The sequence below is a fragment of the Scardinius erythrophthalmus genome, assembly GCF_964197995.2.
Source record: "Scardinius erythrophthalmus genome assembly, chromosome: 12".
Taxonomy (NCBI): Eukaryota; Metazoa; Chordata; class Actinopteri; order Cypriniformes; family Leuciscidae; genus Scardinius; species Scardinius erythrophthalmus.
Genome location: NC_138232.1, coordinates 42475190 through 42491003, shown reverse-complemented (window position 1 = coordinate 42491003; position 15814 = coordinate 42475190). Strand labels below are relative to the sequence as shown.

Here is a 15814-nt window from a genome sequence, read left to right as displayed (position 1 = left end):
CACTGTTTATGAGTGACAGCTCTGATTGTTGGCACGATTGATGAAGTCAAGCGTTTAACAATTTGTTTAATCATCGACTGGTCTTTTCCGTATCAGATGTCAAGCAGTAATTGATGCATTAGAGAGAATTGCTCATTAAAATGACAAACTCAGTATTGCGCATCAGATACAGTGAGAGCTTTGCTGCTGGATGTTAGAAGTATCCTGAGAGTTTGGCTTGATTCCAGTGAGCAAACAAACCCGCCATTGTGTTTGCGTCCTCTCCGAGTTGTAGTTTCCCCCAGAGAAACAGACTGTCTGTTGAAAGCAAAGCTCTGTGAAAGCACAATGTTTGCCTTGTACAGTCGCACACATTCCTGCGTTGGGTAATTGTGCCGTACAGGGTCACCTTGAGCACATACAGACACCAGACGCACCTTCAGAGATGACATGGAGGCGACACTAGACTCAGTGAAACTCGTAATGATTTTACTGTATATTTGTAGTTAGTGATAATATACAAATGATTGTTTGAGAATGTTCTCAAACTGCTCTGATGAGTCCTGAAATAAAGACACGTAACATGACGAACATGTTCAGTGTTTTGTTTTAAAATCCCCCTGCATGTAGTCAAATTTTTTTGTTCTTAAAAATCATCTTTGATCACCAAAATTACATATTTAAATGTCATTTCCTAGAAATTTTTTTTTTCATGCCTTAAATATCTTGAATGTAACTCGACTCTCTTGCCTCATTTAGTATACGCGGTTCTATGAATATGCAAATGAGCCCTGCCTCCACTCACTCACTCAGCTCAGAGATCCACTGGTTGACGATCACACGTTGATCTGATTGGTTACAAGGTAGTTTGTGACGTCAGGAACACCAGCGATTTCAAAGCGTGTTTTTGAGACTGTCTTTGGTTCACTGCAGTTTTAAGGAGGCAATGGTGTCGACTTATGAGTTTACACATGGTTTGTCTTAAAGCAGATTAAACACACCACATAGACACATAAACAACATTAAAAGCTGGATTTACACCACAGGGGGACTTTAATCTACTTGTTTTTTTTGTGTGTGTGAATGTTCTTGATTAAGAAAAATATGATCATCAGTAGCTATGACATGACTAACAATTCAGACCAGTTCAAAGTGAGTTTTCAGTTTATTAAACAGCTTAATAAATAACACTTGAAATACCACAGTAAACATAACGTTAATATACAATTCTTCAATAAATAAGTCAAATAAATTCATATACTGTTATTTACAGATGATGTTAACACTCCAACCACACTTGCACACAGAACGAGAATTCATCAGTGCGAGGATGGCAGGGAATAAATTTACAGGAATAAAAATGTTAACAGTTCAAGTTTCTGCACAGAAATATTTAGCAAAATACCAAAATTAAGTCATTTACATATGTGCCTGGCAAACCCACACGTGACTGAAGGAGAGCGGCTCTCTTTGAATCCAGTGCAGGGATTTGCTCTGTGCAAAACTGGCGCTACACATTCCAGCTAATATTATGAGTTCAACTACCAACTATGGAAACATATATCAACATCCAACATATTAAAATAAATTACAAAATGCTAATGAGCGCTCCAACAGTGCATAGTTCTTCAATTCGAACTGCTCGCCATCAGGTGCTCCAACAGCTCCACGATCTCCGGAGCGCAGGCGTCCCGGGCCACGTCCAGCGGTTTGGACCCTGCGTTGTCCTGGTGGCCCAGGTTTGACAGCGGGGCCAGGAACTCCACCACGTCCCAGTTGCTCTCGCGGATGGCGATGTGGATGGGTAACGCGCCGCTGTGGTCGGGGACATTGACTGAGGCGCCGTAGTCCACCAGCACTCGCACTGTGTCCAGGAACCCCGTGCGGGCCGCATCGTGCGCCGGGGTCACGCCGCAGCGGTCCTGGACGTTTGGGTCAGCGCCGTGGTCCAGTAACACACACGCCACACTGGTGCAGCCCATCATCATCACCTACAGCACACCAAACATCTCATTATGTGCTTTATAAATGATAACTAGTGGTGAAAAATGGGTCGGCTTCTTAGGAAGCAAAAATATCTGACCTCAGGTAAAGAGTTTGTTCACCCAAAAATGTTAATTATCGCATAATTTACTCACCCTCAAGCCATTCTAGGTGTATATGACTTTCTTCTTTCAGCCAAAGAAAATATATAACTGAAATTGTGTTTGGCTGAAAGAAAAAAATGATAAAGCCTACACCAAGGATGGCTTTATAGGTCAAATTATAGGACCATTTTAACTTTTGGATGAACAAACCCTTTAAAGCAAGGACAAAACGCTATATGCCAGCTCTACCATTCCTCTGTTTAATGAAAATAAGACTCTGTTACATCATTAAGTATTTAGTTCCTGTTTGTATTCTTTAGTTTTACTTTTTGATGTACTTTCTGCGTTAATTCGATCATATTGCTCAACAGAAAAGTAAATAACAGATGATTGACAGCGGTCACTATGACATCATCGCAGTCAGATGGTAAAGGCGGAAAGGAAAGCGAAAGAAACAGCTCTTTATGTAATAATACTGTGTTTTAATGCTGTAAATGAGTAAATCACCTGTAGTGCGGTTTTCCCGAACTCATTGAGCGTGTCCGGTTCGACCCGGTGATCCTGGAGAATCCGCCGGACCGAGTCCACATTCCCCTGAGCCGCAGCCGTGCTGAGACTCTTCCCGCTGGACCCGAACCCGTGCAGAACCATCATCTGAAACACCTGGACCGACACGAGCCACCAACACAAGGGCAGATCTGAGACAAACGCGAGAAAAGAGGTCCGTGATGCGGAACATTAACGCGAATCTCTCTGAAGAACTGATTAAACGGTATCAATAAACGTCACGGTCAAAATGAACGTATGAACACCTTTTAAAGCGCTTACCTCTTCGTTGCTGTTTGTGGATTAGTGACCGTTGGCTGTTTATCTGTGTTTACACAAATACGTCAAAACAATCATATATATACGCTCTGCTCGCGGTTGCGCCTTTACATTGCGCGCTTCATCGGCAACAGAGCTGCATGACGTCAAGAACACTTCGACCAATCAGAAACCACACACGCCAACACGGCTGCCATAATTGGACAAAAGGGAGGAGTGCCGATAGGCGTTGCTACAGTATCGCCGTGGTAACTGCGCCAGCGACCAATGAGAATCAAGAGGGCAGAAGGCGGGCAATTTGAGAAGGTTTGTTTGTAAACTGCAGCGTTCATTCACTGAGTGTGGGAGTGTGGAAAAAGAGCGGGCCTTCGTGACAGAGTCTACAGGAGACCCAGTTATATGTCATGAGGAACAACACAACAGTTAACACATTATATCAATAACTGCAAGACAAATATATTTAATTTATTGCAAAAAGACAACATATTCCATGATTTGGTGCAAAACGCACTTGTGAAAATACATTATTGTGCCTGAAATGCTTGGTATGTTTACAATCAGCGTCAAACTTTTTTTCTAATGAAATTCTGACAGGATAAACTCGACTAAAAACAGACATAAACATTACATAAACGTCTTTTTCTTTAAAAAATAAAAATTCTCAGTCATGTGTCGGCAGTGCTCATTAGTTGTTTGTCCTCAGCTGGTAATCTGAAAGCATACACAGATATAAATGAATACATTAGTCAGTCTTTTGACATCTGCTTCATTGCCAAAGACACATCTTTAAAAAAAAACATGCTTTATGGGACAATACATATTAAATATTCTAAGTGTAGGAAATTTCTTTCTTTTTTTTGCAATTTTTTATTTATTTTTTGCAATGTGTAATAAATTTGCAATTATATGGCCAGGCAGGAAAATATTTACTCAAATGGTCACAGAAACGATGGACCGGATGTAGCCCCTTTTCTATGCATGTATGTATTATTATTATGTTTATTTATTTAACTTAGTTTTGTGCGTGTCTGTCAATGGTTTTAGTTTAAATGATTGAGCTTATTTATGTTTTACATTATTGCTTGTTAGTGTGAATAAGAAAGCCTACGAAAAATAAATCATAAAAATACCTGCTTTGTTAAAAATATGCGAAACCCCTTGCTCACCTCCGCTCTGTGTGATGTAGCGGACCCACGGCAGCGCCTGATAGCCACTCTTCTCAATGATCTTCATGTACCGTACCTTTCAAATAACATACAATTTTTCATTTGCTGTGCCATAACTGATCATAAAGTCTTACATTAGATCTTAAACAGACTGAGTTTAAAGAACACATGCAGACATCTCATCCTGTAAAAACATTGCATTACAACAGAAAATTATATTACATTATATTATGTTATATTTGTGGTCGCGCCTTTACATTGCTTGCCTGATCGGCAACAGCATGACGACAAGAACACTTCCACCAATCAGAGGCCACACAGGCCAACACGGCTGCCATAATTGGACAAAAGGGAGGAGTGCTGATAGGTGTTGCTACAGTATCGCTATGGTCACTGCGCCAGCGACCAATGAGAATCTAGAGCTCTTTCAGGGGTGCACATACAGTTTTCAGTCTGGTTTTCATGAGGGCACCTGGAGAGTCAGTTCAGTGCTCACACTGCACATAGTGTAACCCATTAAATATAATTATACATATATAAAAAAAAAATAGCATTATTGCACTTTATTTATTTAGTTAAAAAAAAAAAATTGTGATAATACTATTATATTTTGAAAAATTATTAAATAAAAATACAATTATTTTTCAATTGTAAAAAATACAATGCTAATATTTACATTTTCATTTTTTATATGAATTTTCAACATTTCCAAACCTAAAATCAGCAAGCTTTTATTTTAGCGGGTTGACAGAAAGTAAGTATATGCGCTGCCGGTTTTAGCACTACCGAGTTAAGCATGTCAGTGAATGTCACAGCTTTGCGTTTTGCTCTGACACCGGCTGATTTTTATTATGCATTCAGTTCAAATGGAAATCTTATACAGTATTACAGTTAGTCGATCTAAAATGGTGATTGTGCATTAACAGTTGTCAACATGTCGGTATGCAAATGAGTAGGGGTGCAACAGTACAGATAGCCCACGGTACGGTCCGTACCTCGGTTTTTGGGCCACGGTCTCGGTTCGGTTTCGGTACATGTTTTGTGCAGAAAGAGACTGCTATTTCATCCCAAAAATATGTTTTATTTTTCTTATGAGCATAAACAGAATGTCACAGTAGGAAGAACATCAATGTTTGGAATAAATTAACACTCTAGTCTGTACTGAACAACACTAAGTAATACAAGCTCTTCAACTATCACTTATATGAAATACAAAATGTAAACAAACACACTTCAAAATATTCAAGTGGATCCCAATTCCAAACCTTGATAACTGGTATATGAAGTGATCAATGTGAAAGAAAAAGTGCACTTTTCCCTTTAACAAACATAAATTAGCTTGTGCTTTGAATAAAAAAAAAAAAACAGAGCAAAATAATATAATAAAAAAATACTGCATTCAGGATACAAAGTGCAATGTTATTTACTCATCCACTATTGAGAGATTATTGTGCAAAAAGATGAGTCTATCAACACTGTCTGGTGCAAGGCGAGACCGGTTGGCACTAACGATGTCCCCAGCAGAAAATTCTCAACTTTTCAGAATGCCGCAAGCGCACCGTAGGTCACGTGACAAGAACCAACCAGAGCGCAGCTGATGGTTGCTTTAGCAACGACAGACGCCTCCGGACTCCGGAGCGCAACCGCCCTAGCGCTTTGGAAAAAGGAGAACGCGCCGCGCCTAGCGTTTTCTACGCGTTTTTAGGCGCGATGTGTGAACGGCGCCTAAAGCAAAAACTAAAAGGATCAGCGCGAACTCAATGGCAAAACCGAAGTACCGCGGGACACGAGGGTAGATTGTCCCGTGCAGGGCTGACCGAACGGTCCGGTATTTTACCGTGTACCGTTGCATCCCTACAAATGAGCAGTCTGAACTTATTGCACCCCTATCCATAACTGATCATAACGTCTTACATTAGATCTTCAGACTGTGTTTAAAGAACACATGCAGATATCCCATCCTGCAAAAACTAATTTCCGGCAGATAGCACAAACACCACCCCCCTAAAGAACATTGCATTTCAACAGAATATTATATTATATTACATTATATTAGGCTCTGTTCCCAGTTGCGCCTTTACATCGCGCTCTTGATCGACCACAGAGCTGCATGACAACAAGAACCCTTCTACCAATCAGAAGCCACACACGCCAACATGGCTGCCATAATTGGACAAAAGCGAGGAGCGCTGATAGGTGTTGCTACAGTATCGCTATGGTAACTGCGCCAGCGACCAATGAGAATCTAGAGCTCTTCTCATTGATCTTCATGTACCGTACCTTTCAAATAAAAAACAAATTTTCACTTGCTGAGACACAAGTTCCATAACTGATCATAATGTCTTACATTAGATCTTAAACAGACCGTGTTCGAAGAACACATGCAGACATTCTTTAAAAACTAATTTCCGGGAGACACCACCACACCCAATTAAAGAACGTTGCATTTAAACAGAATATATATTCAGCACATATATATATATATATATATATATATATATATGTGCTGAAAGTAATGTAGAGTGACCAAATAATAGGAGATGCATTTAAAACGCATTAATTTCAGGTGAAAAACGGTAATGTTCCTTGGCTGACAATTCGTGATCAGATCACCGAAAACTCATCTTAATGCCAGGTGGAAACAGGGCTTCTGTCTCGCACGCTTAATTTCCGGGATATTGTATATAATTTCCGGGCATCAAGGAACCGCAGGAGTCTCCCAGAACTTCCAGGAGAAGTGGGATGTCTACACGTGTAACATTTGGCACAAGAGTAAATACACTGATAGAGCGTATTTGCTCATTCAAAGTCATGCACACACACACACCTGTATGCCTGACACTGTAAAATATGGGATCTCAAACTTGACGGTGATCGGAGGTTTTCCCTCTTTCTCGTCCGTTTCCACACTTGGCAGGCCGAAGTGAGCACGCATGAGAAACTCCTTTCCACCCTGCCAACGGACACATCGACACAGAGACGAGAGATCAGCTTTACAGATTCAATAAAGATCTTAAACAAAAGTCTTCATAAAACAACATCAGTAACACTTTATTTTACAGTACGTGTACTTAAAGTATAGTTACCCAAGTAATATAATGTAACTACATGGGTTAAGGTTAGGTTTAGGGATAAGTTCGGGGTTATAACACAGTTATTGTAATTGCTCTAATAAGTACATTGTATGTGCATGCGGAACAGGACTGTGAAATAAAGTGCTACCACAACATTTTATGACAGAAGAGCTAAGCATCAGTAATTGGTTCCTTACTGGGAAGGATTTAATGCTCCACACCACCCAGTTCTTTTCAGGAACGTATTTAGCATGACCTGTGCTGGTTTTAAACTTGGGAGAGTCGGCATCACTCGGCACAGGCACACGAATCTCAACATTGTTGGCTACAGACTGCTTTTTGAATTGTCCTTTAGCCTGGAATACAGAGAGAGAGAGAGAGAGAGAGAGGGGGGGGGGGGAGAGAAAGAGAGAAAGAGAGAAAGAGAGAAAGAGAGAAAGAGAGGGAGAGAGAGAGAAAGAGAGGGAGAGAGAGAGAGAGAGAGAGAGAGAGAGAGGGAGAGAGAGAGAGAGAGAGAGAGAGAGAGAAAGAGAGGGAGAGAGAGAGAGAGAGAGAGAGAGAGAGAAAGAGAGGGAGAGAGAGAGAAAGAGAGGGAGAGAGAGAGAAAGAGAGAAAGAGAGGGAGAGAGAGAGAAAGAGAGGGAGAGAGAGAGAGAGAAAGAGAGGGAGAGAGAGAGAGAGAGAGAGAGAGAGAGAGAGAGAGAGAGAGAGGATTAACGAGTGGAAAGTCAGTCTACACTTGCTGAACAATGCTGTAAATCTTTATATTCAGTCTTGAAATGTCTCCAGTGTGGTGCGATGAAGAAAGTGTTGCTGACAAACCTTCACCATGATCTCCACTCGACTGTGAGAGAACTTCTCAATAACTGACTCGATCCAAATGAGCGGCTTTACCTGCAGATGAAAGGTTAATAAAGACACTTGTTACACTACAAACAGCGAATCTGATCAGCTATGATGATGTAATGGTGTAATAGATGATCTCCAGAAGCTGGACTGTTTAAAGTGCCCCTTTCACACACTTCCTCATAATCTCCACTGCACATCAGCTCTTTTCTCTCAGTGTCTGAAACGCTTCCATCGAAGATTCAGTCTCTCTAAGCTCCGCCTCTCTGAGAGCGGCTCTGTGATTGGTCAGAAACCAAACGCTCATTATCATATCTGAATCTCAGCTCTTGATCACAGTGATACGAACAGTAACGATGGCGTGGGTTTTACCGTATCAATCTCATCAAAGTGGATTTGCTTTATCAGCAGAAAACAGCGTCTTCTCGACATCTTCCTGTCTCGGAGCTAAGCTAAGAGGGCGGAGCTAAGAGAAGTCTGTTCAGCCAATCAAGACCAGAGGCTGGAATTATGCAAATGATTAGAAAACCTACGCAGGTTAATCAGAATTACTGACGACTCGTTTCAGTTCAGAATCGATTCTTTCTTTTGAGAGACAAAAACTGCACTTTGATCATTGAAACTTCGCAGAGCTTTTACATTCGCAAACAGCGAATCTTTTTTTTGGACAATTTGTAAAATCAAATCTAACAACAGCATTTAATAATCTGTCTACCTCAGATTTTCAGTGAGTTTGAGAGCTAGTTTGGTTGAAGTGTGTGTGGTGTATGAACTGAACCACAGTCAACATCTAGTTGTTCATAACCTCACTGAGAGACAGTATGAACAACATACACACGACGCTTATTCTGTCAATCAAACTCTCTCAGTCACCTCATGGAAAAACAGCAGAAAACAGGTCAACTGTGGCCATAGAGGGAGATAACACAGGTGTGTGGGCGACAGAGATCAGAAAACACAATCTGAGAGGTTGAGAGCAGCGGAAATGTCCAAATGCATTATAAAAATGAAATACGTACAGATGCAATACAAAGAATGGTTATCTGTCACTATGGCTTTATGGAGTAACTAGAAAGGGGATTGACTTCAGATACTATTCAATTTGCTTGTGTCTTGCTGTCTGCCAATTCTGGAATTGGATACTTGTTATAAAATTTAAATTTCGATTCCTCTTATGGATTCCTTTGTGAGCATTTCAATACGACTTATCAAGCGTGAGACGACTCAGTTTTCAGAGCTGCACGTGTGTCACTATATTGGGCATATCTTAAAGTGACAGCAGCCTAATACTCCTGCTGCCGTCTCTATAATAACACTAATCAAACAACACAAGATAGAGAAAATTCACTCCTTGACTGAATAACTTGTGACTATATTTGTAATGTACTGTATATTTTATTTTATAAAGTGCAGTGTTATTTTACATTTGATTCCAGTGTCTGTACCTGGAAATCTTAAAACACTGTTTATTTCAATCGTATCTTTCTTCAGTTGTGTCTATTTGTTGCGACTGCTAAGTGTTTACTTGTCTTTAATAATGCTTGAAATTAATATAAGTTCGGCTAGTTGTTTTTCTGGTATTTTTAAACCACAGGAAAAGCGGTCTTCGGCCTGTTGATGATGTTCAGCTACAATTAAATGTTTTCCAATAAGACTAAATGTGAATGATATCTAAATTTATTTATTTTTCTTATTGGAATCGAAATTAGGAATCGATAAGAATCGGAAACGATAAGCAGAATCGAAATAGGAACTGGAATCGTTCATTTCAAACCCTAGTCACACACACTGATGGAGGAGCCTTACGTGTGTGTTGATCCGGTACGACATGAGCTCGGACTCTCCGTCAGGCGGGATGAAGGAGATTGTCCGGTCGCCCTCGAAACGCGACAGACGGACACACTGATGAAACTTCACATCCTCCATGGTGACAGTCTTCCCTTTGTCTCCTGTGCACACACACACACACACACACAACACGTTATTTCCAGGACTGACCTCATCCTGCACAACACTCTTCGTGAACTCAAACAGCTTAGTTGATAAAGCTGGGCTCTTACGGCCGGTGAGGGCGAACAGCACGCGGTCGTTCAGGCCCAGCCTGAGCTCCGGCATCCCCGAGAGCATGGTCTTCAGCTTGATGCTGCCCACGATATCACTGCTCATAACACTGCCGTTCGCATTCACCTACACACACACACAGACATCTTTACACACTACAGGAGAGTAGGGCTGTGTGATACTGACAAAAAATTAGTTCTCGATATTTTATATAAAGATAATTAGACGATATTTTGCTGAGTGTGTTTATTATGTTGGTGCCTTTGCAGGGTTTAGGACGGCTGAGGACAGAGACTCCTAAAGTTCTGATATGCTTTATATTGTGTGAGGGTCAGTTCACAGCCGTGACAGAAATCTTCTTTTTCAATAAGTTTCAATGAGATTTTTAGCTTTTATGGGCATTTTTATATTTATAAAGCTATTTTTTAAACCTATTTAAATGTATGCATCATCTTTTGTGTCAAATTCTTACATTTAATCAATAAATTCAATTAGAATAATAAGACACAATCGGGCTGTGACCTGTGGAAGCTTGTTTCCGCCAAATAAAACATTTTAAAAGATAATAGCGACTTTTTATCTCACAATTGCATGTTATAAAGTCAGAATTGCAAAATATTAACTCACAATTATGAAATTTTTTCTCAGAATTGTGATATATAAACTCAAAATTGCGAGTTATTATTAAGTCCAATTCTAAGGAAAAAAAGACTTGAGTTTTTTCCTCAGAATTGTGAGTTTACATCTCACAATTCTGACTTTATAACAAGTAATTGCAACTTTATATCACACAATTCTGACTTTATATCACGCAATTCTGATGCAAACTCGCAATTGTGAGAGAGAAAATGTCAGAATTGTGAGATAAAAAGTCGCAATTACCTTTTTTATTTCTTATTCTGTGGTGGAAACAAGCTTCAACAGTGACCAATCAACTGAAATCAGAATCAACTAAAGTGGCGTTAGATGCATTTACACAGACTGTTCAATGCAGATCACAGCGACATGAACGCATTTAACCTACAGTTACAAATACATAAATAATGTTTTGATGTTTCAAATATAAAACGTTGAATAATGATATTTAGAAATTATTTTTAAAAATGAAAAGATACTTTAAATGTGAAATTAACACCGCCAGTAGCGAGTCATTAAGTTTCATCCGATTCATTCAAAGGACTGATTCATTCAGGAACGAAGCATTTGACTGTCTTAATGAGTGAGTCATTGAATCATTAATTCAAAGGATTCATTCATTCAGTAACGAAACACACCGCTGTTGCTCAGAGACCCAAAACAGTCCTGTGGCTTTGTTTCGTTGGCGGAATACAGCAAAAACAGGCAATATTGTGTCTAAAATCACTTAAAATTAACTTCTTATTTATTGAACTCTTGTATAAAATCAATATCACATTTGTAATATTTGAAGAAAAAACACCACTCTTCATGTGATATTGATTAACCATATTAAATTATATAAATATGAAAGACATAGAGGTATTTTTGCCCCTTACCTTGAATATTGGGGGCATTATAAATGCATTTTAATAGACTGAATCACACAGTGAAAGTGTGTTTTTGTAAAGTGAGGGACATACTCAATAATGTCAGATCGCACGTCGTTAAAACAACAATCACGATATTATCGTAGATGATAAACATCGCACACCCCAACAGGAGAGACGTACGTGAGCAGTTCTCCAGAAACACCTTTCTCTGTGATACACTGCACATGGAAGATGATGTAACTCACCAGAACATTAATGGACTCAATCACGTCGATGAAAACTTCGTTCTTCTTGTATTTGATGCCCTCTGACCTCCAGGACACGGCGTTGGTGACCGTAGTGGGCACTTTGGTCTTGCTCACCTCCAGTTTGTTACCCTGCTGAGTGATGTACCTAAGAGGAAGAGCATCAGCACGCATGAGGTCACCAGAGATGAGCTTCTCCATGAGCGAACGAAGCAAACGTGTCTTACTCCTGAAGAATCTTGCTGTCCGTCGTCTGCGGGAATCCGAAGTCCATGAGCTCGTCGAGCAGCTCGTACACGACGACGAAGTTATCCTGAATGCTCTCTTCCTCCAGCTCCTTGAAATACTCCGTGAACACCTGAACAGAGCGGGAGAAGTGTTTCAGTTCAGATCGAGACCTGGCTTGAAGAATGCCCCGCGCTGGTTAACGAACGACGGCTCGGTCGACTCACCTCCACGAGCTTGTACAGGAAGGCGTACACCAGAGATGCATTAGAGTTCTTGTTGGTTGTGGCCACCACTGATTTTATTGGCAGGTTAAGTTGGAAATTGAAACACCATTGAACATTCAACACATATCAACAAAACACAAGTGGCTGCCAATTTACACACTTATACACTATGTTCTTATGCACCACGTTATTATGCAATACGTTCTTATACACTATGCACTTAAAAACTATGCACTTATGCACTATGTTCTTATGCACTCATACACTATACACTATGTTCTTATGCACTTATAAACTATGCACTTATGCACTCATACACTACGTTCTTATACACTATGTACTTATGCACTTATACACTATGCACTATGTTCTTATGCACTTATACACTATGCACTATGTTCTTATTCACTTATAAACCATACACTACGTTCTTATGCACTATATACTTATGCACTATATACTCTGCACTTAAACACTACGTTCTTATGCACTATATACTTATGCACTATATACTCTGCACTTATACACTACGTTCTTATGCACTATATACTTATGCACTTATATACTCTGCACTTATACACTACGTTCTTATGCACTATATACTTTTGCACTTATATACTCTGCACTTATGCACTATATACTTATGCACTTATATACTCTGAACTTATATACTCTGCACTTATACACTACGTTCTTATGCACTATATACTTTTGCACTTATATACTCTGCACTTATGCACTATATACTTATGCACTTATATACTCTGAACTTATATACTCTGCACTTATACACTACGTTCTTATGCACTATATACTTTTGCACTTATATACTCTGCACTTATGCACTATATACTTATGCACTTATATACTCTGCACTTATGCACTATATACTTATGCACTTATATACCTTGCACTTATACACTACGTTCTTATGCACTATATACTTTTGCACTTATACACTACGTTCTTATGCACTATATACTTATGCACTTATATACTCTGCACTTATATACTCTGCACTTATGCACTACGTTCTTATGCACTATATACTTATGCACTTATACACTACGTTCTTATGCACTATATACTTATGCACTTATATACTCTGCACCTATGCACTATATACTTATGCACTATATACTCTGCACCTATGCACTATATACTTATATACTCTGCACTTATATACTCTGCACCTATGCACTATATACTTATGCACTTATATACTCTGCACCTATGCACTATATACTTATGCACTATATACTTATGCACTTATATACTCTGCACTTATACACTACGTTCTTATGCACTATATACTTATGCACTTATACACTCTGCACTTATGCACTACGTTCTTATGCACTATATACTTATGCACTTATACACTTATATACTCTGCACTTATACACTACGTTCTAATGCACTATATACTTATGCACTTATACACTCTGCACTTATACACTACGTTCTTATGCACTATATACTTATGCACTTATACACTTATATACTCTGCACTTATACACTACGTTCTAATGCACTATATACTTATGCACTTATATACTCTGCACTTATATACTCTGCACCATATACTTATGCACCATATACTTATGCACTATATACTTATGCACTTATATACTCTGCACTTATACACTGTTATTATGCACTATATACTTATGCACTTATACACTCTGCACTTATGCACTACGTTCTTATACATTATATACTTATGCACTTATATACTCTGCACTTATATAATCTGCACTTATACACTACGTTCTTATGCACTATATACTTATGCACTTATACACTTATGCACTTATACACTTATACACTGCATTTATATACTTATGCACTTATATACTTATGCATTTATACACTACGTTCTTATGCACTTATACACTTATGCACTACGTTCTTATGCACTATATACTTATGCACTTATACACTTATGCACTTATACACTACGTTCTTATGCACTTATACACTTATGCACTACGTTCTTTTGCACTATATTCTTATGCACTTATACACTTATGCACTTATACACTTATGCACTTATACACTTATGCACTTATACACTTATGTGACGTAATGCCGCTTTGACCCTTGGGGAAGAAGCCTGGTGCGGCGCTCGCATCAGTGCGAAAAGTGCGCATTGAGGGCGCATATCAACCGCAAAGGGGGGCGCTCACGAGCACCCTTCTGAAACCTAAAATTACTAAATGGGACACCCTACAGGCTCATGGACTTCAGGGACACGCGGCCGCGTAAGCCACTGTAAGTCCACAAGACTGAAAGTGCATATGAAGTGTGCCATTTGGGAAAGGGCCTATATGCACTTGTGCACCATGTACTCAACCGTGTAGTGTATGAACTTTATAAGTGCCACTGCCCCTACACTACATGATTAAAGCTGCGACAGTGGAATGCATGAAGTGTCAGTTTTCAGTTAATCAAGTGCATCATCCGGGTTTTTAAAGTGCACTGTTTCTATTTTGCATGTTCAGTGTGAACACATGCAAGAAACACATATCAAAACTTTATCTTTCGCAATCAGATTTGAAAGTTTGTGATGTAAAAGGATACAGTACAGATTGCTGTGCTTGATCCAGAGGAAGTGGACGTTGCCATGTGACATCACAGGACAAACAAGCCCCTCCTCTTCCTGTTGCATTAGCAGGTTGAAGAAGTGGTCGATCTCGGACATGTCGACGTCGCCTTTGTAGTTGCGGCATATCAGCACCTGAAGGGAAGACAAATTGGGAAACGTGACATTTTCATAAAAGATTTCATTTCATAATTTACGATCTTCCTATATTGACGTCATCTGTACCTCAACAACAATACAGACTCTTTCATGTCTAATAATACTCCTTCCTGTTTGGGAAGGAAATGACATCTGCTCATGTCATACACTGTAACACCTCTAATAGTGCACATCTTCAAAAGAGGTCAAATACTATCATATGACTTTAAATAATTAACCACTATGTCTCCATTAAAGACTGATATTGTAATATTCGTGTGAAGCAGACAGCTGAATATGCTCAGGTTATTATAAACAGCGACTCGCGGGTGTTCAACACGTATTTAAATCAAGTGAATTTTCATCTACAAATATCACCTATAAAGTCGTTCATTATGAGTCTCATTTACCTTCCCCTTCAGGTCCAGCACGAACACAGCTGACGCAGACATCTTCTAAAGCTAACAAAACCACCTGGATCAGTGTTGAACACGGTTAAACCAGTTTAAAGTTGGTTTAGGCACATTCCCGAGGTTAGCGGAGAGTTATGAACTCATCACCAGTTCCTTTTCCTGCACGGTGCGCGATGACGTCACCGAGCGCCAGGTAAAACATTGGCAGAGATCACGTGACTGGAGAAGAGCCCCGGTAGAGGGCAACATCAAACCACATACACACACACACACCAGTCCAGAGAGAGAAGGGTGTGTTCTCAATATACCTTACAAAACTACATCTGTTAGGAAGCAGCTTCTCTGATTTAAGAGACTCCTTAAGACACATCTTTTTAGTCAAGCTTTTAATTTATAGCCTAACTTATTACTGCATT

At 39.5% G+C, this 15814-nt stretch overlaps 2 protein-coding genes across 3 annotated transcripts; both read right to left on the bottom strand.

Annotated features, from left to right (window-relative positions):
* Positions 1–973: 973 nt before the first annotated feature.
* cdkn2d (cyclin-dependent kinase inhibitor 2D (p19, inhibits CDK4)) lies at positions 974–3069 on the bottom strand. Its single transcript, XM_081380591.1, has 3 exons — positions 2895–3069; positions 2574–2764; positions 974–1970 (listed from the first exon to the last, which is right to left on the bottom strand). The coding sequence occupies exons 2-3, from the start codon at positions 2718–2720 to the stop codon at positions 1608–1610; spliced, it is 510 nt and encodes a 169-aa protein (XP_081236717.1). The 5' UTR covers positions 2721–2764; positions 2895–3069; the 3' UTR covers positions 974–1607.
* Positions 3018–15676, bottom strand: ap1m2 (adaptor related protein complex 1 subunit mu 2). Of its 2 annotated transcripts, XM_081380590.1 has the most exons (12): positions 15396–15676; positions 14826–14982; positions 12243–12310; positions 12018–12148; positions 11791–11938; positions 10037–10163; positions 9783–9925; positions 7953–8024; positions 7329–7487; positions 6885–7010; positions 4058–4133; positions 3018–3602 (listed from the first exon to the last, which is right to left on the bottom strand). In XM_081380590.1, exons 1-12 carry the CDS (start codon positions 15435–15437, stop codon positions 3577–3579), a joined length of 1275 nt encoding a protein of 424 aa, XP_081236716.1. In that variant the 5' UTR covers positions 15438–15676; the 3' UTR covers positions 3018–3576. The 2 variants fall into 2 exon arrangements, with proteins under 2 accessions (XP_081236716.1, XP_081236715.1); XM_081380589.1 differs by having other exon boundaries at positions 3328–3602; positions 9783–10163; positions 15396–15507.
* Positions 15677–15814: the final 138 nt, after the last annotated feature.